Raw genomic sequence first — 17,864 nt, forward strand, 5'->3', positions numbered from 1 at the left:
TCTACATGTGGTCTGAGAAGGAAAAGAAGGGGGGGATTATCATGTGCTGTGATTTTCTGGCAAGATTCCTGCTGATATAGTCCAAAATTCTGTAGACCTCTACTATTGCACCACATTGCCAAATCAAGGTTAATGTAAATGGACATGTATATCCTTTATTGTGGAGCTGCTTGCCTGCCTGTGTCATTTGAACTTCACCAGGTTCCTCTTGACCCATTATTTTGCCTCTTCATGTCCTTCTGAAAGGCAGTGCAGCCCTCAGAGTTACTGACTAGCATCTCTAGTTTTATGTCATGTGCAAACTTAATTAGGGTCACCTTCATCTTTTAGACTGACTAATTGGTAGACATTTGGAACATGTGCCTTAGATACAACTGTCTTCCAGGTTGGTATGATGCTCTGGGCCTACTCTCTGGTAGAATCTCCGTCCACCTAAACAAATCATAATGATATAACCAAAATAGCACATGATTATTAAGATAGGCATTATCAATTGTTTAATGTGTGTTTCATATTCCTAGGCTGAAGATGAAGAAGGCTACCGTAAGCTGATTGACCAAAAGAAAGATAGACGCCTGGCCTACCTATTGCAGCAGACAGATGAGTATGTTGCTAACTTGACTAATCTGGTATGGGAGCATAAACAGGCACAAGCAGCCAAAGAAAAGAAGAAGAGGAGGAGAAGAAAGAAGGCAAGTAATTACACCTGACCTTTTTCTGCAGCGTTCAGTTCAAATCCCATTTTAATAGTGATAAACTTTCTATAGAAAAAACTGGGACAGACACGTAAATTATAATCAACACACATTCTGAGATGAGATTTATTTAGTTGTTAAATACAGGATAACTTTCTTAGATTTTTGCCTCCTAAACTTTGCTCTGTCCAACTTGTAGGTACACTGAAAGTAACTAGGAAGAACTTAGCTAAATTTACAAGTGTTATGTTCTGTGGGTAGAATGTTCGTTGTTCATTCCTACAATTTAATTGGAGCTTTTAAAAATTATCTTTCTGTGACTGGTTGTGGAAACTGAACAGTGTTATTTCTGAAAAAATATTTTTTGTGTGTGAAATTATAATTCAATAATGATTTGTCATTTTGTGACCCCTGAGTATCTTTAATTTTTTGCAGGGTTGTTTAGAGGATTTTTATAATCCATTTCTATGCCTGGCTAACTACTAATTACTGATACAAGTATAAACCTTGTATCTACATTGTTCACATTCAGCACACTAAGCTTGCTGATAAATAACACTGACTAAAAAATAACAGTTCTGGAGATTAATTAACTCAAACGTACTCTGTGTTTTCTCCTCCAGAATGTCTGTACTTTTTTTTTTTTTTTTGAGAGTAAATGTTTAACATATACACAGTCCCTTACCTCTGTAGTCAAGATACAACTTATATGTAGTTCTTGACCTATACAGTGAGAACAGACTTGATTTAGAATATTCACAGTAAAAATTCACCATAGAAACAGAATCATAGACTCGTTTCAGTTGTACGAGACCTTTCAAGGTCATCTAGTCCAACTTTCTCACAATGAACAGGGATATCTGCAGCTAGATCAGACTGCTCCGATGCCCTTTCTCTCCTGATCTTGAGTCTCCAGAGACTCCAGAGATGGGGCATCCACCACCTCTCTGGGCAGCCTGTGCCAGTGCCTCACCACCCTAATTATAAAAAACATCTTCCTTATATCCAGTCTAAATCTCCCCTCCTTTAGTTTGAAACACTTTCCCCTTGTCCTGTCACAGCAGACCCTGCTAAAGAGTCTGTCCTCTTCTTTATTATAGCTCCCCTTTAGGTACCTAAAGGCAGCTCTCAGATCACATTGGAGCCTTCTCTTCTCCAGGCTGACCAATCCCAGCTCTCTCAGCCTGTCCTCACAGAGGAGAAGTTCCATCTCTTGGCTCATTATTTGGTGCTCTAACAGGTTCACATCTCTCCTGTACTGCTGAGACAGTGTAGTGTGTACATTTACGACTATAACAAAACATTTGAATTCCTTTGGTAATGTGTTAAGATGTTTATCTCCATGATGCTCAGTTTAGCTATGTATGAGGAATAAAAGATCTTACAACAATGTCAATAGGGATATAATTATCTTTCACTGTAGCAAAAAAGTGTTCTAGTGCTTGTTAATGTCTAGGCCTTTCCTTGCCTAAATGGAAGGTCAGGAGTAAAATATCTGAGCTTTGTCTTAATCATTGTTTTTAATTATCCTCTTTCCATCAAACTTTTGTTCATCTGTTAGGAATACAGGAGGGTGCACTCAAATATTACTCTTTTATTGACTGATAATTCCATTCATTTGTTAGTGTGTGGCTGCAGCTTGTGTTGTTGTTTTTCCTAGTTTTTTCATATGTGCTCGTAAGTTCTTCATCATCTTTATAAAGTGAAAATTAATCTATGAGCACCCGTGGTTATTTGTTTCATCCCTACAGCGAAATGAATGAAAAGAGTTCTTAGAATTTTCTCCTAGAAATCACGGTGAGGTGGTAGGTCATGAAAAAGTACTTGTTGCCTTTGCCAGGCTTACATTTTTATACAGTCCAAGTGAACCTTGTATTCTTATGAAAACAAATTTTAAATGACTCAGTATTTTCTCTGGAATACAAATTGGGAAATCTTAATGTTAGATTCTCCTTTGTCTATTTTTTGCATTCCTGTAATCACATCTTCCATCACCTTGTACAGCCGTTGTCCCACATCCTCGTACTGTCATAGATGGAAAAAATGCAACAGATGAAATTTTGATCTGTTGGGTCAGCTGAACTTGCATAGCAACTTCTTGTCTTTATCTCTAGGAGCTTTTCCTGTCATCTTACTAGGAAAATCTAGCTTCCTACTTCTGTAAAATTGGTATTTCCTTGTACATTAAAGGAACCCTTGCAGTGCTTAAAGCACAGCAGCAAGAAATCTGTATTTATTGCTTTGTAATATATGCTTCTGCTTTCCCAAATACTTGTTTCTAAGTGTTTACTTTCATGGCAGGATCTGGTCTTTGCACAGTGTAATCGGGTTATCTAGATTTATCCGTGATAGAGGCTGCTGCCCCTAGAAGGGGAGAAATGAACAAAAACAACGGCAGCAATCTAAGGAAAGAACTTATTTTACTAAATACGAGACACAATATGATACAATATAACTACAACTACTATATCAAACAAGGCAGAGAAAAAGAAAGAGAGAAAAAGAGTCCCGGAGAACCGGGGGCCTACTGCAATCTCTAGGCGACAGGCTGGAACGTTGCTGATAGAGCGAGACGGCAGGGATGGAGCGCTCCAAAGCGATAGACAGGGCGAAAAGAAGGACGTTCCAGCCTGGGAGCGAGATTATATGTGTGTCCTCCTCCTCTGGTGATTCATCTCTGGCCGCGTTGTCCCCTGGGATATGTAGTTTCCTCCAAGGGCTGAGTACTCGGGATGCTGCCATTCCACAGATCTGGAGCATGAACCTTCCACACTTCCGCATACCCTCTGTTACACTTCCACATACCCTCTGTTACACTTCCACATACCCTCTATTACACTTCCACATACCCTCTGTTACACTTCCACATACCCTCTGTTACACTTTCTTATACCACCAAAACAGTTCATACTGCACATGATGTCATGATGTAGAATATTGACAGCACAAAACCATGACAGCACAGTGAACAGCACTGATGCTTACTGCTTTTTTTTTTTTTTTTTTGAGTGTTTGAGTTGTAAGCATTGACTTTAACTAATCTGTAACAATCTTTAGACAGTCTCAAATGCAAAATAATGGATTTTTGTCTACCTCCTTGTTCAACCCAGGAAAAATAATGTTATCAGTAAATGAGGCCTTTATAATTGAGGCTAGGTATGTGCTGTTGTAGCTTATCCTACCTCTTGGTATGAACTGTTTAGATCTGGCACAGTTTCTTCTCTTTCAGCAGATGTACATGCTGCTCTGAATTGCTAAAGCAAGCAGTCTATGAGCTCATGTTGATGCTGATCTTAACTGAGCAACAGCTACTGCTGTATTGAGCAGGACCAATGATATTTGTATTGTCCAGAGGAATGTATATAAGCCTCTCTGTTCGGTTATTTTTTGTCCATTAAAAAACATTATAATGAAGGCTATATAAAATGAGAATCAACTTCTTCAAAATGTAAAATTGGTCCATTTCTACTACTGTACGTTCACCTGAAGTTTGTGCCTTGGAGATGAATTCTAAGGGCAAAGAGTTCAGTTTTGATTGGGAGCAGATATTGAGGATCATTTCAGTATTCAGAAGTACAGTTTGAGTATGCTTCTTAAAAAAAACCTGCAAAGCAAAAAAAGCACCCTAACAGAATTGTGTAAATTTTTAGCACGCATTAACAATACTTGAATGTTGTTTAAAATACGGTTTGAAAGATCCGTTCTTGTTTTCAGCCTTATCTATTCGCATTGATAGCTCAAGGAAAACTGTGCTGTAGTGTATCAGAGGCTACACTGTTATGACACAGAAGCTGCATCTGTCCTTTCTTAGCCATTTTCAGAATTATTTAGGGAAGTGCCGCTTCAAAAGCTGTCTGTCTTCTATTTTTCTCATGCCATCTCAACATTTTTAAATAGGGTAAATGAGGACAGACTTTGTTGAATAAACACCTTATTTCTCAGAGTAGTGTCTTGAAAGAAAAACATTCAACTTACTTCAGCTATTACCCTCAAACTCCTTTTTATTTGTAAACTGAGCAGCTGTGGTCTGAGCTTAAGATACAGTGCAAAGAATTCCCAAAGGACTCTGGTAGTTAGTTGTCAGACTAAAAATTAATTATATACATACCCAAAATAAAAGTACATGCACAAATACATTATCTGTGATGCTTGGTGATACCTCTGAAACTGAGTTTAAATCACTTTAGAAAAAAACAACAGTAAATCACATGAAAACTGTTCGCCGTTGTATAGCAAATGTGTATATTGGCACCCTCTATAAGCACTGAGCTCTGATCATGATGAGAAATTCAGTAGGCTAGCCATTTTTCAGATTCATTGCAATGACTAGAGGTGTTGTATGTACCATGTGGTAAGTGGGCTGTGTGTGCAAATCTGTCTGTATCCATCTTCTCTAAACTACGTGCATTCCAGACTATGCAGACATGGATTGAGACCTATTTATGGTGCAGAATGTTTACATAATATCAAGTATTCACTATGTTCTTGTGATCTGACCATGATGCTCTTCTTCATTTTTTGTAGAAGGCTGAAGAAAATGCAGAAGGCATGGCATCTGGTCTTGGTCCTGATGGAGAGGTATTGTTTTACAGTTTTACAACTTTTCTTATGATTGTTTTGTGATATGTACCATTGAGATAGCTTTACCAAAAATCATGCCCTCAGATGCTCTAAGACCTGTTGTTTCTGAGCAGAAAAAAAGTCTTTCCAGGTTAACACTTACACTGAAGTTGTCTCTAATAAAAAAATTGAAGATTGAAACAAAAATGTGTTTAATGTACCACTTTGTATATTGACTAATCCCTCTCGTTTTTTTTTTTAATGTGCTTAAAAGTAAACAATGTTCTTGCAACCCATGAGTAGATATAATGTACTTTTTAAAATGTGGTTGTAGCCACTATATATTCTATTTAATTCTACTAAAAAAATACATTATTGCCAGTGTCAGTTACCTTTGCTAGAATCATAGAATGGCTTGGGATGGAAGAGATGGTAAAAGTCATCTAGTTGCATCCCCTCCCTGCCATGGGCAGGCTTCCAGGTGAAGGATGGATTGTAGTAGAATGATGACTTAATGTATCGGTATGATTTTGCTTACACAAGCAGATAGAAATGATTAATTTTTTCTGAGTCTTTCTTTGATTAATATTTTTTTATAATAACAACATAATGTAGCAGAACATATTCTGTTTCATTATCAGCTATCCTGTTAGTGTTGCTTTTCTATTCTATCTTCACATAAATACTTCATGTTGTATGTATATATTACTCTAGTTCTCATCTTTTTAATACTTCAAATAGACCTTTTTCTGATATAAAGATTTATCGTAAAGTCCATTAATATAGTTTCACACCGTTCAAAGAAAATGATAGCACTTTAACTTTGGCATCTGTGAAAAGGGTTTAAGTTTTAAACTCAGTGAGTTTGTTTATAACTGTTTCATTTATTTTTGCTACTTGTTCGTATTTGGAAAGGATTCTTCAATGTAGGCAGTGTTAGAAGGTGAAAGGTTTGTAAAGTAGAAATTTTGAGATTAAATTACTAAAATTAATTAATTAAATTAATTAAAAAGGAGGAAGTAACAGAAAAATATTATTTTGCTCTTCTAGTTTTGTTGCAGCACTGGAATTAGTAAGAGGACTTCTTTTGCAGATGCCTTATGGCCATAATTGAAGTAGTCAGGACAGTGAATCTTTAGAATAAGTCTCTATGGGAAAGATGCCATGTCTGGTGGTTCAGCCATTGGTTCGGGCTGTGACCTGGCAATTCTACTTCAGGTTTTCCTTACTTATAAAGTTTGTGAAATTGTTGTGTCCTTATCTTTCTGTATAAGAGATAAAGTCATAAAGTTGATGTATATTTCTTGCTGTAGATGTCCATTGGCATAAACAACTGGAATTAAATGACCATAAGCATACTTAACTTATATTTTCTTTCATGAAAGTCAACAGTTTCTTCTGCTCACTGTTGCTCTTTTTGATTAAAAAGTTTGAAATCCTGTGTTATATTTATGTGTATGTCACATAAAGATGTGTTACACACAGAAATACTGTGATTCAGTGTTTGCTTGGTAGCCCTGTGGGAAGCTGTGTCTACTAATAAAACTTTGCTCCTTGCTCAGATCTGTAATTCTGAAGTTGCTGTTTTTTATTGTGTGTGGCAAGAATGAAATTCAGTTGCCTTATGGTGTGAAATTTTGTTTGAATTTTTAGCCCATAGATGAGAGCAGCCAGATGAGTGACCTTCCAGTCAAAGTGACTCACACTGAAACCGGCAAAGTTCTTCTTGGTCCAGAGGCACCAAAAGCAAGTCAGCTAGATGCTTGGTTGGAAATGAATCCTGGGTAAGTACTTAGCATATGCATGGACTTTTCTTTTAATTTGCTTTTAATTGGTTTATCTTAATTATTCTCTTTTCTTTTTCACTTATTCCTTCTCCTTTCAATTTACTATGTGTAAACTGAGTTTGACATTTGTTGAACCTAATCCCTCCTTCTTTTGTTATCTATAATTCATATGCTGTCTTCTCTGTGTAGCTATGAAGTTGCTCCCAGGTCAGACAGTGAAGATGAAAGTGGTTCTGAATATGAGGAGGAGGTATGTGTTTTTAAAAAAATAATAATAACAGTAGTAATGTGACAAGTGCTGCAGTAAAAAACAAACTCATCCCATTTGATATTCTCGTCTTTTTAGTAAGGTAGGAAAGAAAACCAATACCAGATGTCCAGTTGTTTTAAGAGTGAAAACATAGGCAGTTGTGTTGGAGATATAGAGTCAGGCTGTTGAAACCAAGTTTATTTGATTCAGTATTTCAGTGGTGACTTAATGTCATGGTTTTGTAATTTTTGCTATTGGTATTCCACATCATAAAATCACATAGAGTACAGAGAAGAAGAACTACATGTCCCAGAGGACCTCATGGTCAGAGAGGGAAATACGTCACGGAAGTGATCCTCGCTCTCTCTCACTGTGTGGCAGTGGGTGTGGGTGTGCTTCCAAGCCATGTACTTTCAATTACAAAGTAGACTTCTCGGTCTTCAGAAAACTCTCTCTTATTTTACTTGATTTATTAGCTTCTGTTTTAATTAGATTGTATTATATTGTGTTATCTTGCATTCCGATATCATAGTAAAATAAGTTTTCCTCCTTAGATCGTCATCGCTGCTCTGTTTGTTTCCTTGAGCCCAGATCCCATCTCCCTACCGCTTTCCTTTCTCCCTCCCCATTTTTGGGGTCAGGGGGCTCATGGGCCTACTTCCCCCCTGTCACAGACGTAGATGGGTCTAAATAACTCCATGACACTTAAATACAGCTGTTCCGAAGGTTCGAAAAGGGAAGAATCTTAAGATTCTTAATGCACGTGAATATTCTGACCCTGAAGCATCTGTCATGGTCCAGAAGGTGTGGGGAATTGTGCTAGCTTATGTGCAGATGTATAGTGATCAAAATAGTGATCTCATGGGATTCCATACTACAGGGACACAGAGCCTTTTTTTATTAAACATTTTTGTTTTTTAAAGATTTCCTGTCAATATATATAATTACTAGCAAGAATACTGTGATTAATAAGATTAATAATTGTATGTGTTTGGATAAAAAGCTGCTATATGTATCAGACAGAAAGAATATAGTAATAATTAATAGAAGCAGTAATTAGAGTTAGTAACTAAGATGCAGTTTGAGGTAGGAAGATAGCTAATATAGTAGCAGATACGATTTGAAGATTACTACAAATTCAGTAAAGTTTTTGGCAGTACTGTGACAGCAAAAATGTTTATGGATTCCAAGTCTACCAATGCAGCAGATAGACTTATAGTATGTTGTACTTACCAGTAAATGCTTGAGAGCCTATGTACATGGATAAATATTTGTAAAATTACTGACATCAAACAGATTCCAAAAATGGGGTTGGAAGGGAATCTAAAACTCATCTCAGGAGAGACTGACCAGCCCCAGAATTGAGCCTAGAAGGGAAATACAAGTAAGGGACAGAGTCTTGGTTCAAACTTGTCATGCCACGTGGAGTGTCATAGAGTTTAGTTGTCAGTGTTGGTGAGTCACAGAGTTCTGTCTGTGTACCAGAGAAGCTTCAGCCTCTTTGTGAAGAGAAAAAACAAACAAAAACTGAAAGGTGAGCAGCATGGTGAGCTACGTAGAGAGAAAAGCTCTGCCTTGGATAGAAGTTATGCCATTTTTATGTTGAGACATAAGAGGGCGTAGGATTCCACTGCTTAGGTGCTGTTAATTTCTGTCTTCCTGAGAAAGACAAAGATGATGTTTCTAGTTTTCCTTTATTATCTCTAAACAAAAATTTATTTCTCATGTTGATTCTCATTTTCTCAGGAGATAAGTTGTTCTGGTTCTGGTTTCTTTTTTTGTCAGAGTTATTTTCAGGATGCCTCTGATGTTTGGTATTCAGCCACATTTAAAGAATGCCCTTAGTTCCCAGGCAGAGTTCCTATGTTTGAAGGCCACGTTCTCAGGCTTGGTTTCTTCATGTTGCCGACAGCTGTGTCACTGGTGCCTATTGGCAACAGCAGCAGGGGTAGCAGTCTGTGAGATGTACAAGGTCTGGCAGCCTCTCTGTCATGTCTATGTTGCAGGCCCCTGGCAAGCAGCAGACTTCTCTAGATAGCAGTTCAGGGTGATAAGTGGGTGCCTCCGTACTCCTCACTTGAGAAGCTCCCACCACTGTCATCCATTGCTTTTTCTTAGTTGCAGTAGTTGTTACACAGTTGGAAACATGTCTGGCTGCCTACCTCAGTTTAGACAACTTAGATTGGTCATCTGTCACAGGAGGTCCTCCACCGGGGCGCATCTTACACTGTCGAGTTTGCCACATGCCTCTGCTCCAGGAAAAAGGTCCAGACACCTCCCACAGACCACAGCCTGCACAGATGCCTCTTCCTTTAAAAGCTCTGGCTGAGTGGAAGTTTCCATACTGATTTTCAGGCTGGCATACATTTTTGTTCCTGTTTGTGTAGTGCAGTCAATTTATGTCAGAATTTTTCTCATTATAGTCAGGTTACCTCTGTAACTGCTCCCTCAAGATCATAGTATTAGATACTGTGAGTGATCAATGCTGGTGGTTCCACAGCATTTTTCAGACAAGTACTTTCTAAAGAAGGGAAAAGCTTATGAGTGGAGAAGTACTAATGTTGTTTTAGAAGATTGCAAGTGTTAAGATGGGAAGTCAGGGACCAGTATCTGTCAGATTTGGGCCACAAATAAGATGGGCCTACATTTCTAGTACAGGCTTGTTAGCAGCTGTTGTTCTGAGTTGGGGAGATGACTCACAAAAGTCAGAGTACTCTTTTCTCATTTCTGAGAATTTAAGTTGCTGATGATCCATTGCCACTGCAGGCAGAGAGAAATTAAATGATTTTTAAAAGAAAAAAAAAAACAACATGATTTTTTTAAAAATAAGAAATGAAAACCCTGAAAAAACTTAAAACATAAAAGGTAGTACTTGCAATTTTTTAAACTGCATTAAGTTGCCACAGATCTGGAATACAATACAAAAGTGTGCATGATTGTGGAATCTTCTTCCTGTACTGAGTATAGCAGACATAGTAAGGCTTCTTAAAATAAGATGATTAAAGGGGAAAATATCTCATATTTCAGAGATTTGTAACCTTGTGTTGAAGAATGTATGCCAAATATTTCTGCTTTGCTGCAGTGCAGTTCTGTATGATCATAAGTGTAGGCTGGACTTCTGGATTCAAGTTCCTATCGTAAAACACTGACCAGGGAAGAGTACCAGTTTGTGAATGCTCACTGAAAGAATGATTTAGAAAGTAGTTGCACTTTCTAACAGCCCTTTCTTCTTCTATTTTATGTAGGATGATGAAGAAGAATCGAGCAGGTTAGAAGCAGAGGAGAAGATACTCCTGGATCCTAACAGTGAGGAAGTTTCTGAGAAAGATGCTAAGCAAATCATTGAGTGAGTGTTCTGCATGTGCTAATTTTCTTAGGTGCTGCTTTTTGTTAGCAATTGTGGTTTCTTACAGTGGTGTTCCCCAAGACTGGTTTGCTGTAGTTTACAGTGAGTTATAGCTGCTTCTATGACAAGATAATCTACAGAAGACAGCATGTAATAATTTGGCGTTTATTAGGTACTGCTAGAAGACTAGCTCCATTGAGAGTACTTGCCAGAGTTTGTGATTAGCGCTTTTTCTGTACAGAGAAATGTGAGCTATGGTCAAAACATACTGTTTACTTTTTTCATTCTTGATTTATTTGTTTCTGGAAATTTAATTATTTCTCTGCTTTACAGGACAGCCAAACAAGATGTGGATGATGAATACAGTATGCAATATAGTGCTAGAGGGTCCCAGTCCTACTACACAGTTGCACATGCAATCACAGAAAGGGTGGAAAAGCAGTCTTCTCTTCTAATTAATGGCACACTAAAACACTATCAGGTGAGAAATAATTGAAACACAGTATTTAAAATTTGTATGATGTCAGACATTTCAATGTGGTATTTCAAGGGACAAACTCAAAGTTTTTTTCAGGTGGCACAATAATTTAATTAGGCTAGAAATAAGGAATCATATGAGCAAAGAAATCACAGTTACCTATCACAGATAATGATTATTGCTTAGTGCTTGAATAATAATACAACTTTATCCTTGTACTTCTAATATTTTTTTCATTACAGTCCAATGTTGTTTTGTTTTACTGTCCTTCTTACTGACTTATGGTTTCAGTTTTGCTTAAAATTTTAATTTGTGGTGTTTAATAATAACCTTTTTTTTCTAATATTTGAAAGTTGAGATTTTAATATTTTAATTAAAATCCCAACATTTCAGTGTACTGATGTGTTACAGTTTTGAAGAGAATTAAAACATTTACTGTGGAGGATGATGTCTCATGTTCCTTACAGGCATTGAGTAGATTTAGTAACTTAAGAATTTCTGTGTTCTGACCTGAGCAGAATACACTGAAAATGTCGTTAACAGGTATTTTTGACACGTTGAACATTGTATCGTTTTCCAGAGGGCTCTGTGGACCTGCAGCCTTTATGCAAACTGACCACCACATTATCTGCATATCCACACTTAAAAAAAAAAAAAAAAAAAAAAAAGAAGAAGAAAAAAGAAGAATAGCTATTCACTGCATTACTGTAAAGATGCATGTCTTTGTACTTGCAGAGAGCTGGGGGGAAGACTATTTCTTAAGTGCTCAGTGTGTCAAAACTACAGTCTCTGCTTTGTGTGGCTCTCAGCACTGTTATCTATTACAGTAGTTTAAGTTACTTAAAATTCAAGTGTTAAGCTAATTTTGTCCTTTCAAAGCATTTCATTGTTTTTTTTAAATTGTTTTTTTTTTTTTTTAAATTTTAATTTACATGGTTGGAGAACAAGAGAATGAGCAAAAAGTGAAGCATGAGGGTTCAGACTGGTTATATGGTCAAACTTTTTATCTGCAAGGACAATGAAGCAAGGCCTTAGAGTGGTTTTACTATCTCCTTCCTAGGAGGGTTTCAGTCTCTGAGCAGACCAAGCCCTGAGCAACATGGCTTGACCAGTTATGATCATAGATTTGGGCTAGAGATTTCCTGAAACCTGTTTCAGAATGAATTATTGCATGGTCCTGTGTTTGTCCAAGCAAAACTTCATCTGAATTTGAATTATTTTGTCAGTTTTTTGCAAAAGTGTTTCACACTGAGCCCTCAGCAAAAAGAGATAGTCGCTATTTATTAACTGATTTTTGAAAGTGTTAACATTTCTAGCACCATTGAGGAACTATTACTAAGATAAGATAGAATCTAACTCACTATTCGGAGAAATAAGTGACTTTCTTGGCTCTGAGGTCCTCCTTATTTTTGCAGCCTCACTGTCAATATGTTGTCCAGGCTGTACACCAAATGTAACATGGATTCATCAGCAGACTTGTTTACTGTATAATGCTTATTCATTGTCTGGGAAGGTTAATTTGATGCAGTAAATAAAGTCATTGTGTAAGAGTATAAATTTGATGTCCATATTGGCTTAACATGCTCATGGACAGGAGTGTGACAATTCTTCTACTTCCTGAATTTTAATTATTTTTTGAAGCACGCAGATATTGTTAACTCATGCCAATCTGTGTCTTGCAGTGCAATTTTTACTGTGAACTGCAGAGTAAAATGATTCAATCTGTGGAGTAAGACAAATACTGGCAGTAATTACCTATTAGAGCAGATCCTTGAGCTATTTAATATGATATCTAGCGAATGAACTGGGAATTTTGTTCTTCATTATGTCTTTTCTATGTAATTATGACTACTATAAGAAATAAGAGGCATTTGGTGAAGGAGTTTATGGCAAGAGCAATTGGGCTTGTCTTTGGTTCTAGCAGAAGTGCTCTGAAGGACACTTCAGTGTTTTGCAGCTGTCCCCTTGAACCTCTGTACTTTCCTGTCCTCTGTATTTTCTATCCTTTTCTTAACTTTTTTTCTGCTTTTCCATATTTTTTATTGCCAAGTTTGGTTAGATTGTCTTTTCTTGACATAGTAGTACTTGTCAGGGGAGAAAGTTGAATGATGCAGAAACGGCTGGGTCCCTGTTCTCAATTCTGAAGTTACTTGTAAGTGAAACATACAGTTGCAGAATAAATTCTGGTCTGTTCTTGATGTCTTGAGTTCAATAAAATTAGTTTCCAGATAACTTAGTATCAAGATATAAATCAGTAGCGCTAGTAAATCAGCAACATTATTTTGAATATTTTCTTGCAGAGACAGTGGAACGTTACTTCAAACATATATTGTTTTCTCCTTTGACTTTCTTGGACTTCATAATTTAGTTTTCTCTGTGTGTGTGAAACCCACTGAAAGTCTGGATCTCAGAAACAGAAACTTAGATTGCAGTTGTATAAGTAATGGGATACATACACACATGGAAGACCATGTGCCAAGTCAATAATCTGAATTCTAAAATGTAATTGTGCTTATGGCTGTGCTTTCTAGCAGTATTCCCTGAAGTGTAAAGGTCTCCTCAGTGTTATTAAAGGAAATCCAGCATTTAAGTAGGCAAGTCGTGAGAACCTTCAGATTTTTACTGTTGATGTTAATTACTTGTGCATGTTTTAAATAACAGAAAATCGTATTCTTCATTTCAGCTTCAGGGACTGGAATGGATGGTTTCACTCTATAATAACAATCTGAATGGCATTTTAGCTGATGAAATGGGTCTGGGAAAGACAATACAGACTATTGCACTTATCACTTACCTGATGGAGCACAAAAGGCTCAATGGACCCTATCTCATCATTGTTCCCCTTTCGTAAGTAGAGAACCTCATTCTTTTATTATAATTCTAAGCATTACAGGTTGCTGTGTTAGGAATACACGCTTGTTTTTCACATTGCACCAAGATGAGGGGTACACTGAGATACACTGAACATCTATTCTGTACTTTCATTCATAATTTCTTCCCAAGTAATTGTCTGGAATTGGAAGGTTAACCACATGTCTCATCAAAGAACTTGTTTCCACTGTTTTCATGTCTTATTCTTTTGACAAAATGTGTACTGAATTTATCATTATTTACTCCTAAGCCACATTTCTTTTATATTACATGCCTGCTGATTCCCGTTCTTCTTTAACGGCGATACTCAAAATCTGTTTTTTAGTTCTTTAAACAACTGCTGCCCCATCAAATACTAAGTAATGATCCTTTTTTGAGATAGGATAGTCTTTTATATAACAAGCTGTTGCCATAGCTTTGGTGTGTGAATTCACAACTTGGTCAGTTGTGCAGTAGTATGACTGTTATAATTTGTCTTATTGCATCCTATTTGTTTTCCAAGATTCTACTTGTTTTATAGATTTTTTTTTTTTGCAATGAATTTTGCTTGCATCAAAGGCAAGGTGTGACTTGAAATGCTGTATTTTAAAGAACATCCATTAGGTATTGTAAAACCAATGTAGTATCTTGAGGATTTGTTTTCTTACCTTTGTGTTTACATGATAAATGTCTTGATTAATATACAGAAGTACCTTGTCCTTACTGTTAGATAATTCATCCACTGATTGTGTAGAGTATGCAAGTGCTGTAGGATTGGGATATATTTTATTCATGGCCATCTTTATGATTTCTTTTGAAGTATCATGTCTTCTCACTGTGCTGCATTAGTAGTTAAGTAGCATAAACACCACAGCTACACCTTATTCTATGAGTACATAAGCCATGCCCTAGTGTGAGCAGAAATGACAAGGATAAATCCTATATAGTAAAACAAAGTCAAAAATAAAGGAAGAATGTTATTAATACATTTTCTTACAGGCATAGTAAAGTTGTCAGATTCCTTTTGAGTACTCACTGATACTTTTTTCCTATTTTCTTGTTTCCAAAAGAGAAGAGCTGAAGTTTATTCCCATAGGCATAATAAAGGCTCCTTTCTCTACCTTTTTCCATACTCTAATAGCCATTGCTTCTGCCATTGCAGATCTATTTAATGAAAAAGAAAAAAAATATAAATCTATTTTTGCTGCACTTAAAAAGCTGTTTGTTGTGACCCTGTGGTAGAAATAAAGTGCAGATGTGTACCTGCATAGTTGCACTCAATCACATTTGTGTAATTAGAGTGGAAAATTGATAAATTCTGCTGTCAACATCATGAGGCTATATTTTAAAAGTTACAAACTCAGTTTGTGTATCCTAAGTGATGTAAAATAATTCACGAATGTATTTTCTATTCCAGTTTATTTTTCCTGTTCATAATATGCTCCAGGATATCAATATTACCATTAGATACAATTATGAATTAATTTTGGAGTGGTTTCTGGGTGTGAGCTGAAAGATATTTTTCCCATTTTTGTCCTGTTACCATTTCTCTGAAATGCATGCATTTTATTACAGTATATGATTTTAACTTCTTTAATTTACTTTTAATTATGGGGGTTGATAATCTGGAATGTGTTGAAAATTAAGCATCCACTGGGAATTAGAATTTGAACTACAAGTAATGAAGTATTTCTTCTTCTATGTTAGAACATTATCCAACTGGACATACGAATTTGACAAATGGGCTCCTTCTGTGGTGAAGATATCTTACAAGGTTTGATTCATTTTTTATATGATTATAAATGTGAATGAATGAGAATAGAGATTGTTTTTCCCTTGCTTCTGCTTGCAATTCTAAATTTGTCACATCATGTACTGAGTAGTGAGAGTTAATCATCCTAAGATGACTGTAATGAACTATAATTGCTTTCAGATAGTGAAATGCAGAAGAAAATTGTTACTTACCACATTGCAAAGCTTCTAATGAGAGCAATACAAATGAGCAATACTTCACATTTTGCACATAGCTGACTACTTTGCTTTTTGACTACTGTAGTAGTGATGAGTACAGGCAATTAGTAATAAGACTAGACTAGTGTGTTTTCACTTCCTGGTATTTAAAAGAAAAAAAAAAAAGAAAAAAAGAAAAATAGAAGATTGTATATTCTAGCAACAAGTTAGGGGAAGGACTCTGAGTAAGTCTGGAATACATAAATAGATTCTTTGCAATACTGTAGGATTACATGCAGTTCATGTGCTTGCTCTGTGTCTACTTATTCCTAAAAAGATGGACCTAATTTCTTCCTAGAAGAGCGAAAAACAAAATACTCATTTCTCTCTCTTTTTTAGGGTACACCTGCAATGCGCCGCTCACTTGTTCCTCAGCTTCGAAGTGGAAAATTTAATGTTCTTTTGACTACTTATGAATACATAATAAAGGACAAACATATCCTTGCTAAGGTAATAATGACCTCTGCAGTGTTGTCTCCCCAGTCTTCTCTTCAGGATGAACAACTCAAGCTCTCTCAGCGTTTCTTCATAGGAGAGGTGCTCCAGCCCTCTGAACATCTTTATGGTCTCTTTCTTTCTTTCTGAACCATATTCTGACCTTAAGGAGCCAGACATCCCAATTTATTTCCTAGAAATATGAGGAATTAGCAGTTTTCTGTGCAATTCAAGTAAAAATTCGGAATCGTGTTTGAGTTCAGCGTAGGTAGTGTTTGTTTCTGTTTTTGCTGTTTGTAAGGCCTTTGATAATGCTTGATTTTTATTTTTTTTTTTATTCCCTTGATTGATGTTTCATGCTTGAAATATTTTTGGTCTACACCTGCTTAACTTTACCAACTTTCCTTTTTTTTTTTGTTTTTTTTTTTTTTTCCTCTTTTTCCAGATTCGATGGAAATACATGATAGTAGATGAAGGTCATCGAATGAAGAATCATCACTGCAAACTGACTCAGGTCTTGAACACTCACTATGTGGCCCCTAGGCGAATACTACTGACTGGGACACCATTGCAGAATAAATTGCCAGAACTGTGGGCTCTTCTCAATTTCCTTCTCCCAACCATTTTCAAGAGCTGTAGCACCTTTGAACAGTGGTTCAACGCTCCATTTGCCATGACAGGAGAAAGGGTACTGTAGCAGGATTTTTGTTTTCTTTTTGTTTGTTTTTTTAAGCATCAGCAACAAAACACACTCCATGAGCTCCATTTTGTTTTCAAAAGCGTAGTAGTACTTGAACTCTTTCTGGTACTTAAGGAGTTAATGTAATTAAAAGTCACCCTTAGTAATCCCAGAAAATTTCAATTTTTTTTTTTTTTTTTTTTAAAATGAGTCTATTTGATTAACATACAGTTAAGACACATACTTAGATTTCATGTGAGATAAGACATGACCTAGTATGCTAAGTAATCTTGTAGTGACTTCTGTAAACTTTTGTAGGTGGACTTAAATGAAGAAGAAACTATTCTGATCATCCGCCGTCTCCACAAAGTACTCCGACCCTTCTTGCTAAGAAGACTGAAGAAGGAAGTAGAGTCTCAACTGCCAGAAAAGGTTTGCAGTGAAAGATTTGTGGAAGGGGTCTAATACATTTTTTAAAGTATTATCTGATAGTTTTTTTTGGTTTTTTTTTCCAGATTTATTTTATAGTAGAGTGCTTCTCTAACAACTGTGGGGTGTTTATTTTTCATAACTCCTTGCAAAGAAAGCTGTCAGCTGAGGAATCCTGAAGATGTGAAGCTTCTGTATTTGCAGGATTCATCCTCAGTCTTGTAGCTTTAATTCTATTTGTAGTCATCCATGATGTGTGTAAAGCCTTCAGCTTAGTTCTCTTGGAATTGATTTCAAGTGATAAATGAGTACCCAACACATTGGGCATTAGATCCTATCCTGTCC

General features: G+C 36.4%; 1 protein-coding gene across 2 annotated transcripts in view; it reads left to right on the plus strand.

The window, feature by feature from the left end:
- The window catches only part of SMARCA2 (SWI/SNF related BAF chromatin remodeling complex subunit ATPase 2), a 102,832-nt gene that overhangs the window by 36,268 nt on the left and 48,700 nt on the right, over positions 1-17,864 (plus strand). For both annotated transcript variants that reach the window (XM_072360594.1, XM_072360593.1), the window contains exons 10-20: positions 522-692; positions 5,220-5,273; positions 6,909-7,039; positions 7,232-7,292; positions 10,538-10,638; positions 10,972-11,119; positions 13,800-13,963; positions 15,674-15,740; positions 16,316-16,426; positions 16,857-17,099; positions 17,409-17,522. In XM_072360594.1, the coding sequence (XP_072216695.1) occupies positions 522-692; positions 5,220-5,273; positions 6,909-7,039; positions 7,232-7,292; positions 10,538-10,638; positions 10,972-11,119; positions 13,800-13,963; positions 15,674-15,740; positions 16,316-16,426; positions 16,857-17,099; positions 17,409-17,522 (1,365 nt within the window). The remainder of the gene's footprint in view (positions 1-521; positions 693-5,219; positions 5,274-6,908; positions 7,040-7,231; positions 7,293-10,537; positions 10,639-10,971; positions 11,120-13,799; positions 13,964-15,673; positions 15,741-16,315; positions 16,427-16,856; positions 17,100-17,408; positions 17,523-17,864) is intronic.

Source organism: Excalfactoria chinensis, chromosome Z (genome assembly GCF_039878825.1).
Source record: "Excalfactoria chinensis isolate bCotChi1 chromosome Z, bCotChi1.hap2, whole genome shotgun sequence".
In the NCBI taxonomy this organism is placed as follows: Eukaryota; Metazoa; Chordata; class Aves; order Galliformes; family Phasianidae; genus Excalfactoria; species Excalfactoria chinensis.